This window comes from Pezoporus occidentalis, unplaced genomic scaffold (assembly GCF_034315485.1).
Source record: "Pezoporus occidentalis ecotype Australia unplaced genomic scaffold, CSIRO_AGI_Poc_V1 ctg7, whole genome shotgun sequence".
Taxonomy (NCBI): Eukaryota; Metazoa; Chordata; class Aves; order Psittaciformes; family Psittacidae; genus Pezoporus; species Pezoporus occidentalis.
In genome coordinates, this window is record NW_026916052.1 from 7648377 (window position 1) to 7667130 (window position 18754).

At 38.6% G+C, this 18754-nt stretch overlaps 1 protein-coding gene across 1 annotated transcript in view; it reads right to left on the minus strand.

Annotated features, from left to right (window-relative positions):
- The window catches only part of IGF2R (insulin like growth factor 2 receptor), a 54985-nt gene that overhangs the window by 1857 nt on the left and 34374 nt on the right, over positions 1-18754 (minus strand). Inside the window, exons 27-47 of the mRNA XM_062641836.1 lie at positions 18522-18728; positions 18012-18142; positions 17204-17301; positions 16211-16347; positions 15428-15618; positions 14649-14775; positions 14143-14265; positions 12902-13164; positions 11482-11697; positions 10370-10519; positions 9116-9277; positions 8368-8575; positions 7842-7988; positions 7130-7364; positions 6011-6147; positions 5583-5697; positions 4511-4657; positions 2861-3045; positions 2177-2363; positions 938-1102; positions 251-320 (exon numbers count right to left, since the gene is read on the minus strand). Of these exons, the coding sequence (XP_062497820.1) occupies positions 251-320; positions 938-1102; positions 2177-2363; positions 2861-3045; positions 4511-4657; positions 5583-5697; positions 6011-6147; positions 7130-7364; positions 7842-7988; positions 8368-8575; positions 9116-9277; positions 10370-10519; positions 11482-11697; positions 12902-13164; positions 14143-14265; positions 14649-14775; positions 15428-15618; positions 16211-16347; positions 17204-17301; positions 18012-18142; positions 18522-18728 (3401 nt within the window). The remainder of the gene's footprint in view (positions 1-250; positions 321-937; positions 1103-2176; positions 2364-2860; positions 3046-4510; positions 4658-5582; positions 5698-6010; positions 6148-7129; positions 7365-7841; positions 7989-8367; positions 8576-9115; positions 9278-10369; positions 10520-11481; positions 11698-12901; positions 13165-14142; positions 14266-14648; positions 14776-15427; positions 15619-16210; positions 16348-17203; positions 17302-18011; positions 18143-18521; positions 18729-18754) is intronic.

The window sequence follows — 18754 nt, forward strand, 5'->3', positions numbered from 1 at the left end:
GTCTTGCTCTTCCTGTACACTTTGCATTGTTTAGCTGTTTATGCACTTGCTCTTCATTTCCTCAACTCCAATCTGCCTTTCCCATTTCACAATATAAATGTAGATATCTCAGCTATGTGGCTGTCCTGAAGCCTAACAGTATGGTTTCCATGCACTAAAGGAACTAGGAATTAAGGGGAATTAATAAAAGATTCATATTAAGAAAACTCTACAGGTAACAAAATCTTTTATTTTGCCACTGTATTATTACCTTTGTGTATTTGTAGGAAACAGCCGATGTTCTTCTGCAGCAGTTTGTTATCTTGTTTATGACAATTTCCCTAAGAAAAGGAAAGAATACTGCATTAGGAAGACTGTATCCCTCTTATTAGCCCTCACTTTTCTTCACTGGATTTTCACCATCAATATAAAGCATTTCACCAAGAAAGCTGCAAGCTATTACACAGTAACACTTGACCCTGAACCACTCTAACAAAATGAAGTTCATGACGATGTACATCTTCCTCCTTACCACAGCTTCAGGGTGACTTCTGAAACACCTCTAGCCTTTACATTTAAGGTAAACAAACAAACAAACTTGTCTGGAAAGCAGAGAATCAGCAGGACTTGCACTTACTCCTTGATGCTGTTGTATGGCTCCAGCTTGACACCATGAGAGATCAAATACTAACAATATTGTCACATTGTTTTATCCTCCTTAATTAGCAGTTGTATACAACAAAGACTAGCCCAATTCAATTGTGTATTCCAGTACTCTTTACATGGGCCTTCAGACAATAATTAATGGGGAATTAAAAACAAAAAAACACAGCAACTTGACAGTTGAGGCAGGCAACTGAACACCACAACTTAAATCTCTAAAGTTTACTACTTCTCTCTCTCTGAGGAAACCACATCCTACCAACGAAACTTTGAAAGCCTCCCAATCATTTCTTACCTTCTCTCTTTTTTGTAGAACAGCAAAATTATTAAGCATGCAGTAAGAACCACCAGGAGGACACTCAGCACTGCCCCAACAGCCTGACTTCTCCTTGAAAGGCCTTTATGTACTTGGGCCTCCTGATCAGTCTGGTGCTCACTGCTTCCTGGATCATTGGTTGATCTAACAGTGTAAATTGGGAAGAAAAGGATGAGCAAGATCTATTGACCAGATGCATCAAACTGGATTAGAAACAGCAAATTCAAAGAAATTGAATATGCCACACCATCCTGCCAGGCCTATCTAACAGCTATAAAGACATTAATTTAGAAGATTTCATTTTAATTAAAATCACTGAAAAATACAATGTATGTACTGTGCCTACATCCCGGTATGCTTTCTAACAGTGTACAAAACTGATTACAGTCAAGACTGAAGTGCACGATTAGGCACTCCAGAGCTTACACAGCAGCAGATATCCACACAAAGCTGCTATTTTAGAACCTAACCTGCACTTGAGCAACCTGCAAAAGCTACAGTAATTACTTACCTTCCAGCTGACTACACAGACCAAACCCCCTCAACAGCTATTTGCCTGGGTAAATCAGAATAAACAGTTTCTCTGTGCTTTCAAATCAGTAGCCAGGAAGTGAACAGTCGTATAGAGAAGTAGTCACCCCATTCTTCGCAGCGAGGCTGCCTACAGGTCAAGACTGCTGGTAAGCACCTAGATACAGTCACTCTGCTTTTAATACTGTCACCTCATGTCTCCTTTCTGGAACTGCAGAATAAGCTGATAATTCCAGAAATACCTCATTGCTCCTCTAAGACCTGTAATGATTTTTACTCCAGCCTAAAGAAGTGGGCAGATTGCCTTACTGCTTGGAAAACTTAAAAGCCAAGAGGACAAAAAAAACCTTACCCCAAAACTGGTTACTCCTCTCAGCAACATGAAACAGCATATTCTGTCAGCTACAGTAGATTTTACTGAGTGAAAACAACAATATTAATTCCACTGTGCCTCTCCATTTCCTGTGCAAACGGGCAGCTTAGGTCCAGATCAACTTGGCAAGCTTTTATTTAGTGATCATGTGCCAAGCATTACGTAGGTGAACACCAATTCCACTTCTCCATGCATCTACTACATTTTTAGCCTCCCCCCCCCCCCATCACTGTGATGAATATGTACAAAAAAGCCTTTAGCTAAGAAGTGCAGGCAAGAACAGAACTGCTTTCAGAAAATGGTTAACTACTCACATTAATGGACACACAGCAGATGTGTACCAGGTAAATAAATACTGGCAATCCGCTGTCTCATGAAGAAATTCAGGGATGCCTTCCTTTACTTGTAAACTGCAGTGGAAGAAAATAGTTGAAGACACAGACTTTGATTCATCTTTACCGCATCTGGAGTCTGATGAAAATATGACATCCAAGTCACCATCTACAATGAGAAGAAAATGTTATCATTTACTGCTTCCTTGAGAACAGTCTATTAAAACCAGATCTTGGAAGTTATGTATTTGTTCTCCAGTAACAGCTTATACTTCGCAGTATCTACAGGTGAGCCTACACTTTTACATAGCTGACCCTATCAGTTGCTATGGAACAGCAGACTAAGTTCTTTACGAGAAAAAAGTATCGAAATAAAGGAGATCATTGCTTATGCAGCACAAGCACAGACGAAAACAGGAGACCAAGTCTTCTATCTTGCACTGTTTCTTCCAGTTTTTTAACAAATGTCAAGCCCAAAACCTATTAAGGCCATGGTCACAACTAAGCTTACACAGTAAGAAAAAAAAGCAACCTAAATTCTGCTAGACAGACTCTGAATACCTTTACAGAAATGGATTAGCACAGATATCATGCAACAAAAACCATTTCTGATGAAGCAATTCATATGGAACATCAAGCAATTCTGGTTAATAAGCAAATACTTACCTTCAACATAATATCTAGCTTTTGTAGTAGAACCAATTCTCCGAAAGCGATGTTCATTAGTTTTAACCTGGCAGATATTTGCTCCAGAGCATTCTGAGATACTTGAGTTTCTTATACCAGAAAGTTGAATTTCATATACATATTTATCGCCATTTGTCCGAATGTCACCAGAAGCCATGTACAACCTGAGGAAACAGAGAGCAGGTCTACCCTTAAGTCTAAACTCATAAATTTAGGTTATTGTCAAGACATAAGACTGGCAACAGTGGTAGCTACTACACTGGTTGATTCCATAGCAAGATGGAGTGACTGATTCTGCAACCAGAAAAGATGCAGGACTGAGGCTTCCTAACTGAAGATTAGAAATTAGGATTATATTTAACAAATATAATCTAATAAAGAAAAAAAAAAAGCACATTTTCTAGTTATACTGCCCTCACTGAGTACATGAACATGTACACACCTCCAAAGAATTAAGATAAACCAGAGACAAGAGCATGATTCAGCAGTTCATACACAAACTAGCCTACTGACCGTAAAACCTATACTGTGTGCTCTGTAGCTATGATAAATAGCATAGCTTAGCTGTCTTCTCTAGCAGGATAATTGGTTCTACCATAACCGTTACCAAAGTACTCTTTACAAATGTATCCTTTCACATTGCTGGTCAGAGTGAGAATGCTCCAAGACACCCAACTATTTGTTTTAGGCATCTGCTCAAAGGCTGAGCTTGCCAAAATATGACTTGCCTTTAATCTCACATTACACCAAGTTTATAATTTTGTCCTGACTTCCTCTCCTCTTTCATCCAGGCTTGTTTGATTTTTGTATTTCCTCTATGCTTGTAATGCTATCACCACATTTGCACAGCAGGTTTATTTGCAGCACTTCTGCTCCATTACTCAAACTCTGCACACTAATGGTTTGCACCCTGCAAGCAGAGCTTAGTCTTCCCATGACAGCAGTATGGGCAGATTTCCTTCCATAACACTAGCAATGACATTAAATATAGTAGTTTATAACAGATTCTGGAACAGAATTATGTGCAATGTGTAGTACAGTCAGTGTAACTGCTGGTCTTCCCCTGCCTCTTCTGAGTTCAGTCATGCTTGACCACTCCTCCAAGACCTGTCCTTCCTCACTTCTAAGGCGTTTCAATCATGGTTTCCCACTTCATATGGATCATGTGAGCAGGAAAAAGGGTGCTATGTAAAAAGCCAAGGAGTACTCTAGGTGGAGGAAAAAAAGCCCAAAACAAAAAAACTCTAGTTCTCTTGCACTGAACTAATGTCTACACACTATGGAAGAAAGTAATTACCCACAATAAAGAGCTCTAACACAAAGGTGGGTATGTGCAGGCTTTAGACTCATCTTGAATACACCTGGATATGCTCACAGCTATAAGCCCAGCTGCAAGCTGCACTATAATTAGGCTTTTAAATCAATCATTGGTACAAGGTGAACTCAGTGCTATTTCTACTTGACAGCTAAGTACTCTTAAGGCAGCATAGAATATTCACACCAAGTTCTTTCTTTGCAGTACAGTTGTGGGGTTTGGTTTGTTGTTTTGGGGCTTGGTTCTGGGTTTCTTTTTCGGGGGGGGGGGGGGGAGGGGAAGGGAGCTGTTTGGAATTTGTTTTTTTTACTTACTTGTCATAAACATCCCCTAAAGAGAAGTTTTTTCCAGTTGCAGGATTAACAACTATTCCATTCACCACATCCACCTCCTGCTGCTTCACAGCACAAGCCGCACGCGTGTCCCAAGCGATGTAGTAAGCACAGTTTTCTTCATCAATCCTACCAAATAACAGACACAACCGATGATTCCAGGAAATACTAAGAAGTGCTCAGTATCTTGAGAAAGGGAAGACATATAGCTGCTAACTTATGTGTGGGAATATCCTGTCTAAGTATCATGCCAAGAGTAAACTAAAATAGTCAAGTAGCGCTCAAAACCCCTCCTTGAATAATTGCACTGAATTTTTCAGTAGTCCAAGACCTAAAAGACCCAGCTGCAGCTGAATATCCCACTTCAAAAGTTCCAAAAGTCAAACAGCATATCAGAGGGCTTTATCAAAATATTTTAGCCAAACACATCACAGTGCTCTTGGCATGTTTAATGTGCTGCACATTATTTAACTAGAACAAGGAGCATAAGCTAGTCAGATTTTGCTGACTGGTTCTTTTACTGATACAGAGCATTTTGCTCAGTTTCCCAATTCTACAAACAATATGCAGTTAACCAAATCAGGACTAAGCTTTCTTAGTGTTTGTGATCATGCATATTTACCTCACTTTAGATAGCTTCTAATTAAGTAATATATATTGAGGCAACAATAAGCTATATTTTATTAGCTCAATAATATATCTACAGTAAGTGTTCTTTACTAAAGAGATTCTAAGCAAAGCTAAGAATGGTTGTACTACAACTGACATTGAAAACAACAGCATTCCTTCCACTCTCAGATCTAATTTGGAAGTAGAATGCTTAAATTTTTGCCCATTTTAAGAAAATAAAAATTAAGAAATTTTAATATAAATACAGAATACAATTGTTTTTGGAACTGAACAGGTGCAGAAACTCCAGAAGACTCATGTTTTATAAGTACAGACTGAGGATTATTTTAGGGACTGTCCAACAGAACAGTCTCTGTCCTGAGACAGTTTACTAGAGAGGTACAAACGAATAAACAACGAAGATCAGCTGTATGTTCTTACTCACCTCTGCAGCATGGGCATGCCAACTGTTTTTGCACACTTCAGTTCTATAATTGTTTTTACTTTCTGGTTTTTCCTGCATTCCTGCCCACTGGAATAACTAACATATACCTTATCACCTGGAAGAGAAAAATGATGTTCTGATGTCCTGATGTTCAGAGTAACAATTAACTTATTACAACTTTAATGACAATGCTGTTTATTTACATCAATGTTTGTTCATGGCTTAAACGCCACTTTAAGTTTGAGTAGTAGCCTTTACTGGTTTGTTTGGTTTGGTGGTTTTTTTGGTTGATTGGTTTGTTTTTAAACAAAAATTTCTCCAGTAAAGATGTTTCAAAATAAAGGCTTCACCATAATTTAGGAACCACTACAATTAGGTTATAAGATTTAACTATCTCCAGCTCTCTATGGGAACAAAATTAACTTTACCTGTCACATCCAGTTTCTGTGTATGAACAAGTCCAAGCACTTGAACATCTCCGTTGTTGCTTTTCCTGCAAATACTGGCTCTCTCAGGGCAGCCTGTGGGTCCCTCATGTACCCTCTGACAGAGGTTCACGTAGTACCTATAGACAGCATGGTAAATAAGGCTTCTTTAAAATTAATGTAAACTGAAAAAGTGAGATGCAAACTTTAGAATCCTCACAGGAAGCTAGCCAAGTCAAAAGAAATTAAATACTCAAATTAGCTGACAGAATAAAGCAGGTACTAAAGTTTAGCAGATTAATTCCATCATTTTCAAGTAAAAGACTCTGTGCAATAAAAAGATAAAAATTATCATTTACCAGATTAGTTCACTAGTTAATTTTGACCTACATCAAAACTAGGAACTGAGTCAAGAAATGCTCCAAATTTTTTTCAGTTATGAAGGTTATAGTACTATCCTAAATTCAGCACTTCTTCAGAGTTATAACAGTCAAATTTTAATAAAACAGAGGAACCAGTAACAAGGTGGTGAATGGAACAGTTTTGTTACTCCACCGTTTATCATATGTTTAGAATTAGATGCTCTTATCCTTGCCAGTTTATTTCTATTGGCTAACTGGAGCAAGTACACTGAAGAGGTTGATAAATTCCTGTCATTCCATATTTTCTTTTCAGTTGATACTTACAGGACTCGGGTTGGAGGGGGAAGCCTTACATAAAAGTTTACAACACAGTACACATTTGAGTCAAAAGACAACAACTAAGTCATTAAGACTTGATTAAGAATCAAAAAAAAAATTGCATTGAAACTACAAAATGACCGCATTAAGATAGCAGTTTGAACAGAAAGCCTTTAAAAAGCTTACAGTTTAGATTTATTCATCCTTGGAAAATGGTTACCAATAGAGGGAATGGGTGAGGATGAAGACTGTAATAATTCAACCACTCCAGATAATTTTTTGTCTGTATTCAGTGTTATTTTTGTCTGCATTCAGTGTTAAGCACTGACAGTTTTAAGATACTGTTAGCAAATTTAAACAGACTCTGAACAGGGACCAGACAGAAGTACTATGCCACGATACAATTTCAGCTGCACTGATTAGCAAGCTGCTCATTACTCACGAGTTCCCGTTGTGGAAAAAGATCCATGATCCTGTCAGGGAGGAGAGCATTCTCAAGTCGTAAGTTCTATGTTTTTGGACAAACTTGCATTCCATCTTCTTGGGAGGACACACAGCCTGAGTCCTCCATTCAAATGTGACAGCACAGCCAAGTGTCTCACTGAGGATGCGTGGTCTCCCAACACCAGCATTTTCATCACATGTGAAGATAATAGTAGATTCCCTTCTTGCAGTTCCTGCAAAGGGGGAAGGGTTGGAAAAAAAGATGAACAAATGTTTTGCAAGAGACTTTCAGGCATGAATTGATTTTAGTGCAGCAATTTAACAGTATCAACAACAGTTTTAAACAGGTATTGTTTCAGACAGTGAAAAGGCACAAGTGCTTTACCTAGCAATTTAATTCTTTAATTTAATTTAATAATTAAAAGGTTAGCATTTACGCTTTTTAGAAGGTAGTGTTCCTTCCAAAATGACTGATCTGTGGTAAAGCAGAGTCATGACTTGGAAACTCATTATCTAAAGGCATGAACTTTTCAAAAGTATTCTGCTCACGGACTTCAATAAAGTCAGGTTTATCCCATACATTCATTGTTTGGCCCACTCCCATCCCTTTACTTCCATTGTGTTGAAGCAGGGGTCTTTTGTCCACCTGATAATGGCTAACCCCCTGTGTTAGCTCAGATCCTTGCACATGAAGTATAAGATGTTCTTACCATTACCACAAAACCCCCACTTTCCATCTCTCTGGTAGTTTTCAGTTGTAGCACACCACGGCCTATTCTTTTCTTCTGTAATACACTTCTCATAGGTCTTCCCTTTGTACTTGAAGGGGAACACACAAAGCTCTCCCTTTTCAGTCACTGTGAAGAAAGGTATATCCTCTTAACATGCAATAGAATAGCAGGCATATTGATATTCAGAACTATATCTAAAGCCTGTACTTCTATACTAAAGACAAGTCATAGACAGACAAAAGACATACTGAAACACTGAGTCTAAACCCAGTTAGAAAATCAGAGTATCATGTAAAATAAACTATGGTAATCCTTACAGAAAAGCTGCACTCTCCTAGTTGACACGTTATGTTAAATCACATGTACCACACTAAGCTATAACAAAACTACATGTTTCTATTAATATATGCAAAATCCACGTGGATTCCTACCTATCACAACAAACCCTCATATTTTAATGGTAAAAAAAGTTTTTATATAAAGAATGTGCCTGCTTCAATCTCACCTGGAGGGCACCGATCACCCCCAGTATACTGCAAGACGACTGTTTCATCCTGGTGGCTATAGTCCATTTTCATTTCCTTCACGTTTCCAAAGGATGATGTACCACTTTCAGACGTCAGACACACTGCCCCATCTTTACATTTTCCTTGGGGCAAGTCTGCTGCCTTACTGCACACACCAACGTGGTAACTGTTGGATCCAGAAAATACCTGTGTGGACATCCAGAAGCATCACAAACAAGGCTGTCTTAGAGCCTACAGTCAATATTTACAAAGAAGCCAAATGCTTTATAAACCAAGTCTCATGCAGTACTTGCATAATGCAGAAGAAAAAGATGACAGCTAATTTTGAAAGTCTGGACTTTCTTAGTATAGCAGAACTGCAGATAAAGTGCACCCTCAGACCAAGGATATAGTCTGTTCAGCAGACTTGTTTTCATACTCAGGATTCTGCCACAGGTGAAAATTTCTCCTTCCTTTCTCCATAAGTATACCCATGATTTTCCCTCTCAAAATCATTAAAACCCTGATGTTATTCCTCAAATATTATTCCCCCTGTCAGAGACCAAACAAATATCAGCACTGACTACAGCTATAGCACATGCTTCAGTCTCCTCTTGCACTCCAGGATGCTTAATAAAAAAAACACTGCTCAGATTTAAAACATTGACAGCAATGGTCAATTAAGGGGGGAAGAATGGGGGGCGGGAAGAGAAGGGGGAGTAAAATCACATCACCAGAAGGGATTACCTCAAAGGAGCTTCCAGAAAGGCTGGTTAGGTTAAAAGTATAGTGTAGCTGTTCATCAGTCACAGAGCAGCCTAAAGTTTTCACTTTATCAGGACACACAACTGGAGTTTCCCACTCAAACACAAAACTGCAGTCAAGTTTCCTCATCATCTTTGGCTTGCCCTGTTATCAAAGAACACAGCAAGATATATTAGGTTTAAATTTTGGAGAGTTTGTTGTTCTTTCTGCATCCCCTTGCCCTGCAACAGTTAGCCTCAGTTATTGCCAAGGCTAGACTTCACTGACTGTAGGACAAACACCACGCCTTCGTATTACAACCTGTAGCAAAAAGCTACAAGTGAAGTACATTCTACCTACTTCCAGAAAACAATCAAAGCAGTAACTGAAGTACACAAGCTTGCTTATTAATTAACATCAAGATTTTTATTGCTCAACTTAGTTGCAAGCAGCAACAAAGTGCAGGAGCACTGTGTTTCTCCATAGCAGAGAACATTAAGCAAGTTCACTGAGCTGAGGTTTAGAAAGAAATGCCATTTCCTTTGTCACATTTTAAACAAAAATGAGTACGGACTGTATAATAATCAGAGCTGCCTTCAGTTTTAGCTCATGCCCCGTGTTGATGGAAAGAGGTTCCACTGAGTATCTTCAATGAGCTCTAGTTTGTCAAACACCATATGTAACTGCTTCTCTACAGTCTGTTACAGCATTCAGAAAATTCAAGAAGTGTTAGATTCACACCACCATTCAACCTCAATTTAGTATTCAAGTGTCAACACAAAAAAAAACCATAAGTATCTAAATGCAAATTTTTATAGCTGCATATGATTATATAAAGGGTTACAACACAAGGAAAATATTTCACAGTAACAGCTTTACAAACAGTTACACAGGGTCTTGTGTTAGCTTGTGGTATAAGTACAAGCTTTTGGACCTAGACAAGGTGCAATACAGCATTAGTTTAATGCCAGCAATAAGTTACTGCTACATTACTTCAGTGGAATCTGATCCTTGAAACCATCAGAATTAGCTACTGTCAAGCCTAGAGTTCACGCCCTCTATGAAATTTTGCCAGGTTAACAAGACAAATACTAAGTGCTTAAGTATGAAAAATACATATACTAACTATATTCCTTGTTGAAACAAGCCTATGCTTACATGCTAGAAATAAATCCTTGATTTAAGCAAAGCTAACACTGGTTACTACCCAATTCCCATTGCATTCCAGTATCAAAATTATTTTAAAAGATGTCTTACCAGACTAGTTCCTTGGCTGCAGTGAAATACAATAAGAGAAGTATAGTTCAATTTGTTGTTTATCTGACAAGGAGTAGTGCTGCTGTAAGTGATGTAAACTTCATTTACTGCCTCGTTTAACTTGGGAGGTTCAACAACACGACCAATATCCTACACAAGCAAAAATACGGATTCAGAGACATACAGGACACACATTGATTTCAGATCAGCTCAGAGATTCAGGTCAATTCAGATTCATCTGTTTGGTTTCCATGAGAGCACAACTGTTGCATTTTTGAAAACTGCATTCTATACTCAAAAGAACAGTTGTTACAATTCAATCCTAATAAAACACAAGTTGAGCAGCTCAAAATACTCTTTGATTAAGCTTGACAAAAGCCAAGGAGGTTCTGCATCTTACAGGTAGATCCTTCTTTAAATCATTGTGCCAAAACACCACCACATGACTTAAAAACAGCATAGTATTAACAACAGAGTAAGGTCCCTAGATCAACGTAGAAGTTCCTGAAAAACAATCCCAACTTTTTATATGCACCTTCTACAGGTCACAAACAAGATTTCAAAACTTAAGAGCCTACATCTCTCAAGGTAATAACACAGGCAAGTTAACCAATATTCTGTCACAGGCTTGCTATTCACGCAGCTATCAAGCGTTCACATGTAAGTACTAAACACATTCTAGAGCATGCTAGGGCATATCCTGCTTCATGTTGCAACAGGCTATTAGAGGATCAAGCATGCCATTTCTGTGCCAAAAACCAACAGATTAAGATGCACTCTGCTTCCCAGTCTCTGTATACGGCACACAGCACTAAATAAAAATCTCTAGTAATTTTTCATATTTGTCACTGTATGGAATCTCCTGACACCCAAAATATCACTGCTTTTCAGGACAGGAAAATACTTCTTCCTAGGGAAAAGTGATGAAAGGGAATCTTGCAGGATAGATTTTAATTTTGCATTCTATTTCTTTAACCTGTTGCCAGGCTTCTGGTTCAAATCAGGTCTCCAGGCAAGGATCACAGAATCATAGAACAGTTAGGGTTGGAAAGGATACTGTTTTAAACTAGCAGGAAAATGCACCTTTCAGTGACTCCGGACACCATACTTACTATTGGTGATTCATTAACAGGAACCATGCAAACAGCTGCTCCAGGTGGACAATTGACATCTTTGATAGGATTAAGAGGCTCACAAATGTTGATGTAGAAGTCTGGAGAAGCATCAGTTGTATCATCTTCATCCACAAATGCCTCATAATACCCAGTGCGATGGATCAGAGGAGACAGGTCAATAATGGAACTACCATTCAATACTGAGCACTTCACCTACAAGAAAGTGTATTTTTTTCCCTTATTCTTTTATTACTTGCTTTGATTTATTGACAAACATCCTGTGTTTCACAGGGCCAGAAGTTTGGCTGCATTTAAAAGCTTCAAATTTGATTTAAGTAAAACAGCATTTGTTACAATTGTTTGTCTACAGATACTAAGCACCTACAAGTTGCATATGAAAATCCTCAAACATTCTTATAGGATTGAATCCATATCGGAAGAATATTAAGACGTAAAGTTCTGGCATGCATACTCCAGCATACATAGTCACTACATTCTCCTAAGACTAGTACATCCTTCAGTTCTTTCCTTTCTCTCCCCATCTCCCACACGTTATTGAACCACCTCCAATAAACAGGCTTGATTATAACAATGTCAAGTTATTGTATTGCAAGCTGGCTTGAGCACTGCATTTCCTCAGAACCCATTTCATGCATTCTTGAAGTACATGAGTTTACTGACAGCCTACCTGGAATTCAGGAAGTCTATTCTTGTTTAGGTATTGGGTAAGAAGCAACTAACAAAACTAGTGTTTAATTTCAAGACATAATCACCATTGCTACCTAGCTACCACCATGCTGAAGTAGCAAAAGTCACTGTGGACACACCATGAAAAGTGATCACCAAACACAGTTAATAGGCTAGAAAACAATGTTTTTAGGCAGTGTGATTTGTATTGCAGCATGGTACATACTACTTAAGAGGAAAACAGAGCTATGTATAGCAGAACTCGTACAAAAGAGGGGACACAGAACAGTTCCTGTCAGGGAAAATAAAATGGAAAATGTTCCTCCTAAATGGAAGCAAGAGCTATGGTAGTATTGAGACTGCAATGAGGAGGAAAAACCACCCCATCCTCAACTTGACTTAAGCTCTGTTGGCCTGTTGTATTGAAGGATCTTAACCATCGATTCCCAAGAAGATGCCCTACGGCTTCCATTTGAGCTGTACAGAAAAGCAGATGAGTAGGTTCCACGGAGGAGTTATTCTGCAATGTTAAAGTTTCAACTTGGCTCACCATGTGGACCAGAATTTTCCAAGTATTGTTCATCCCTGGTGAACAAGACAGTAAGAAAAGTATTTGAGAACTTCTACATGAACTTAATTTCTGTACTACAGGAGAGACCTGTCCCTCAAGGAATTTCAAAGACATACTGCTATTAGTCCCACAGGTGCTTTCCATAGAAGTAATTTTTACCTCTTCCTCACAAGCCAAGGAGGTATGCCAAGAGAAGTAACTAGTGCATGTCTGCTCATCAAAAGACAGAAAAACAGGCCGGCTGTCATCTCCAACATCAGACTTGCATACAAAGCTTAAATAGCTTTTATGCTTCAGTTCAGGGTCTGCAGGGCAAGGATCTCCATTTTCATACACAAGCTTTACCACTTGATCTTCATAAGTTAAAGTTTTATTTAGTTTTCCAGCATTAATTGGTTTTGTTCCCCCAGTAATACAGACAGCTAAAGAATAAAAAAGAAAAATGAACAAACAAATCAAGTCTGATGTAACTGCTTTTCAAAAATGCGCCTTACAACATGAATAGCAGGAAACTCAGCATTTTAGCTTCACTTTAATTTCCTATGAGAAATGTTTTCAAACCATCTGGAGTTGCAATTAAACTGAGCTGAACTTCACTAAAACAAAGACCAAATATTGCCTTTAATGCTTCATTAAGCAGCAGAATGTACTGCATCTATACACATTTAAGTAACCACAGAGCAGAATGTTTGGTTACCACTTTTCGGAAAACAAAGAGATTAACACAAAATGTCAGCCAGATGATACATATTATTAAGATGCCACTTAAAAAAAACAAATCAATCTAGTATTCCCTTTTAGCTACACAAAAATATTTTTGATTCACAAGCAATACCACTATTTTAGCATTTAAGATGCTTTAATATTATTTCATCAGTTTGCCAGAGGAGCTAACAATTCAGCCTGCTAGGAAGCAGCTTAAAATACAAGTTAACTTCTGACATTTTAGAAGCATCCAAACCAGAACAGAATGCTAGAAAAAAGCTTGGCAAGGGTTTGAAGTGCAGACCCAAAACAACAATAGAATCACCATAGAGCAATTTTTGTGTTCAGTTTACTGTAGCTGGAAGCTTGTAACTTTTTCCTTTCCACAACAGTCAAGAGGCGCAGTAGAAGCATCTACACTTCTGCACTCGTGTCCAGAAAAATACCCACCCATGCAGACTTAAAGGGATTGGACTGGAAGTGAGCCCATATGAGTTTAGGAATTTGCCAGGAATACATCATTTCTTAAAACAGTTTTAGGATCTTTCCCTAGCCAATTCAGCTTCACACTTCACACCTTCCCCACATGTAAAGTAAAACCTGCTTCTCATATTTTACTGTAAACTTGAGCATATGTATTTCCTTTGGGTATCCTATAATCAGCAACTACAGCATTAGAGGGGTTAGATGCTTACCAGCTCCATTAGCACATGAACTTTTAGCTGCAGCGCAAACATTCAACTCGATTTTTCTGTTGTACGAATCAGTGATGGTATAGCCAGACTCTCGCTTTAGTGATGTCAAATCAAAGAGGTGGCCTGTAGACAGATGAGGGAATAAATTTAATCTTATTTTTCTTTTTCCAGATACAAAAGAAAGACATATCTTTGTATTAAAAGCTTTCAGTAACTTAATTTAGTAGGAAGGTCAACCAGCCTCTACATGCCTGCTAGCTTAAACAGGCAAACAGTTACTAATTCATATACATAGAAGTATAGTTTCAGAACTATAGATTATTTATGTTCCAAGGGACACTGCGGTACCTTATACAAGATTTCTACCCACTAATAGGCTTGTCAGACACTATCCAGAGCATGTGCCACACTGCCCTTTTCTAATGAAGTCCCTCAAGAATACAAGCGCAGTAGTGCTGCCTCCAGCAGAGTCTTCCACATACAAAATTCTGAGGCCTCCTCCTTACCTGTTGCAGGATTGGTTACCCTGCAGTCATTCTGCACATTGCTTTTAAGAGGACACGCAGCAGCAGTGAACCATAAGAAGGTATATTCACAATCTTCAATGGCCGTTATAAGTTCTGGCTTTGACTCCTGAACGTGAAACAGTGGAGAAAGTGACATCTCTACAGATTGATAGTGTAAGATTTCATGGCACAGTGTTAATCCCCAATGCCTGCAGGTGAGCTCAAATCAAATGCCAGTCTTAGGACATAACACACCATCATGGGCCAGTGAATTAATCCAAGGACAGTGTTTAACTATGACTATTCCAAATACACAAAGGTACAGAATCATTATGAGGAATAATAAAATTGGCGAGATGAATAAAAGCAACCCAGCTGGGTAACAGAAAACCTAAAAAGTGATGGTAAGACATTCACCAAATAAAATATACTTAATAGCAAGGCATACAGGTGTGAAAGAATTAAGAACTACAGTCAGTAGCATTATTTACTACTTGAAACACTTCACAACATACAATATATTCATCTTCAAGATGCAGAAACTGTGAAGCTATTGCAGATAATAAAAATCTGCGCTAGCAGATTGTACAAAAGATCTCTTAAAAACTGCTTAGCATCTAAAGTTTAAGTACTTATAAGCCAGTCTGCTTACAAGACTGGCTCTCACCACCTACAGACTATTACGGAATGGATAAGAACTGCCCACCATTCTCCATACACATACAGTGGTACGAGAAATTCATGAAAACATAAAACCCTGCCAGAGGCAGCCCACTTACAATTTTGCTTTCATCACACTTGAGGCGTAATATTGTTGTTTTCCTACGAATTTTATCTGGACATTGCTCCCCATTAATATACTTCAGAATAGAAATGCCATTTTCCCATCGTGGACCATCAGCCACTTCCCCAAGACTTGTACATTTTGCACCTTCCATGAGGGAGGCAGCAGCATCAGAAGGACAGGAACCTATGCAGATGAACAAAACCTGTATTATTACTCCAAATGTTATTAAGGCTTACATGCCTGGAATAAAATTCCGCTCTCTCAGAGTATGTCGTGGCTGACGTCTCCCCAAGCCACTGTCCAAAACATTCTTCCCCGAAAATCACAAGTAGCAGCAACCGCTTCACTTCACTCAAGATCATGCAAAAAGTAGTGGCAGCTATTACTGGGGAACCTAACTACTACACATGGTAAAGGCTACGGTCTGTTACCTGGTTTTCCACTGCACAAAATGCAGAGTCAGTGAGACGATGCTACAGAGAAAATGCTGAAGTTAACATCTTGCATCAAAAGATTAAAATAATCTTTAAAAGCTATAGCAGACTTTGGGTAAGAATGGAAGAGCTAAAGTGCTGATGTTATCACGAGCAGGTAAGACCTGATAGTGAATCTCATTTGCCAAGGAGATGGAAATCAGGCCCATAGTGTAACCTTCCCTCTGGTGCTGAAATTATATCGCATAATCCTCTCTGAATTTTTCACTCTTCACAACAATACTGTCCTACTATTTGCCTCCCCTATCTACAGCAAGAATACATTTTTGTTTTGCTCTTACGTGCAGCACCATATGGTACTAAGGGCTCGCAGACATTAATATAGTACTTCTGAACAGTAGCCGATAGAGCAATTGCCTCCCAATTCTCTCTATGCCGTGTCAGAGATGAAAAGTCATAGAAGTTTCCTTCATCATCCCTGTAAGAAAGACAAAGGATTCAAATTAAGAGACACCTAAAAAGAAATCAAGTAATTGTAGGCTACAATTCTTAAGTTACTACAATACCCTTTAACCCAATAACTCTAAGCAGAGTACTATGCTGGAAAAGAAAGATGCACTAGACTCATTTCTCCCTACAAACGTCGAACTCAATACAGACATATATCACTGCACCAGCCATCCGCACAGTAACTGTCCATAAGCATGCAGCCTTCAGCCAATGCAAGAGTAATTCTGACTTTTCATGGAAGCATGCAGGCTTTCAGTGCATGGCAAGCACAGATGCACAACCAGAGAGGACTGTTTCACCTTCAGTTAGAAGCCTATCATGGTACCAGATGTTAAAACTCCAGGCCAATTATTAGCCACATTTGATCCCACTTATGAAATCTTAATGAGCTAATACTTGGTTGTGACAGAAATAAATTACATTTTTACTGGAGCTGGGTTAGGTGGAAGTTCCCAACAGACAGCAACTGTATTCTTGTTTAAATTAGCTATAGTTAAATAGTAACTAGACACTTAAAGCAACCTAACATACTCAGAGTTCAACAATCAATAACTGCATACCAAACAGTTTGCTTTGATACCAAGTTTATTCCCCAAAAGAAGCTCAAAGAAAGTATTTTTCTTTAGGGAAATTAGTTTTACAAAGTATAAATTGCGAAAGCTACTAAAAATACAGTGCATTGGCATCAAATGCCACATTAGCTGTTTACTGACGAAGTCAAAACATAATAGCTAAAGTGGCAATATTGCACTGCAGAGTTGCAATAAGGCTGCGTTTGTTTCTGACATCGTACAGCTCCATTTTAAGTTCATGAAATAACTTACTTGTAAGAGCACTCAGTAGATTTAACAGGTGGGCAAGCATACCGAGTATGCCATTCAAACATGTAGGTGCAATCTGGAGTTTCCTTCAAAAACACAGGCTGAAAAATACAGAACATAAAAAGGAATTTACTTTCTCACTTAGACACACTCAAGCTACCAGAATGTCTGTCTTGCTTCAGAAGATCCAGGAACTTGTGTTTACATATTATTTTAGGAGACACACGACACACCTCTGATCAGCTGAAAGCATGGCTTCTCCCGAACTTAATTTTATCCACATGCACACTTCTGATAGGAAGGGTGCATGTACAAGTGTGCCATCAGGTGCTTCTACTTCCTCCACGAAATAAGAGGAAGATAAAAAGTAACTCTAGGCACCATTGTTTAAGAACAGTAAGAAGTACAAGAGAGATACTAAAAGCAAGTAACCAGCTTAATTTGGTCAGGCCATGCAATACCTGCTTTCCTGCGGATTCATCCTCCTACCTTTCATTTCTTACAAGCTGTTATTTCTGGGAGAATATCCCTTCCCAATATCTTCAACAGCTTTGCTCATAGGAAGCATCCCTTAAAGAATAACATGACCTGACTCCTGAGGCATGACAAAGTTACCTTCCACAAATAGAAAATTCAAAGTATTCCTCATTTTTTATTACTTCCCAGGACTTTTCAATCTCCTGGCTAATCTGTAAATGATTAGCAGCCCTTGAGGGAAGCTAGTTCCATGTTCACCTTACCCTTCCACACATTAAGTAAAAGGCAACTCTGGAAGCCATTACGTACAGGAAGCATATATTTCAAAACTAACCTCAGATGTAGTCTTGTCACAAAAGAATAATATGGCAGTTGATCGTTCATAGATTTTATGACACTTTTCTCCACTGGTGTAATTAATCATTATTAAGCCATTTCTGAAAGTCAGTTTTTCTGTATACAAGCCTAGAAGCAAAGAGTTGAGAAATGTAACCAGCTAATCCAGTAGATCCATGACTGCAGTAATGCCTCTGGCAACAGGGTTATACAGACAGCAACAATATGCACAAGAGTGTTAGAAAGACCTCAACCTTCCTAGATGACCTCATGACCTACTTATTGTATGAATACTACTCCACTACAGCAAGGTTGAGCACATTCCTAGTTGCATGTCAAGATAACTACATGCCTGACATTTTATTTGCAAAAGAAACAAAAGTGATAAGGTGCTTTATCTTGTAAGATGTACAAGATGAGCAAGAACCCTTCTCATGTCATAGTGGGCTTCAGTTACACCCCGATTCATCTTCCCATTCTCCAAGTTCCTTCCAATCAAGTGCTATACCTGCTACTTTTCTGAAAGTATTGTCCGTCTTCTTTACTTGACACGATGACACAGTGTTAGCCTCTGGTTTACAAGTTTCTGTTATTTCTCCACAAACTCTGAAGTAGTAGTCGTACTCATCTGTACTCACTTTTATGTCTTTATTGGAAAGTGGCTTCAGGTTATAAACATGACCATACCTTGGATCTTTCACCTGGCAATTCTCTCCTTTAAGGAAAATTTAAAAATTTAAT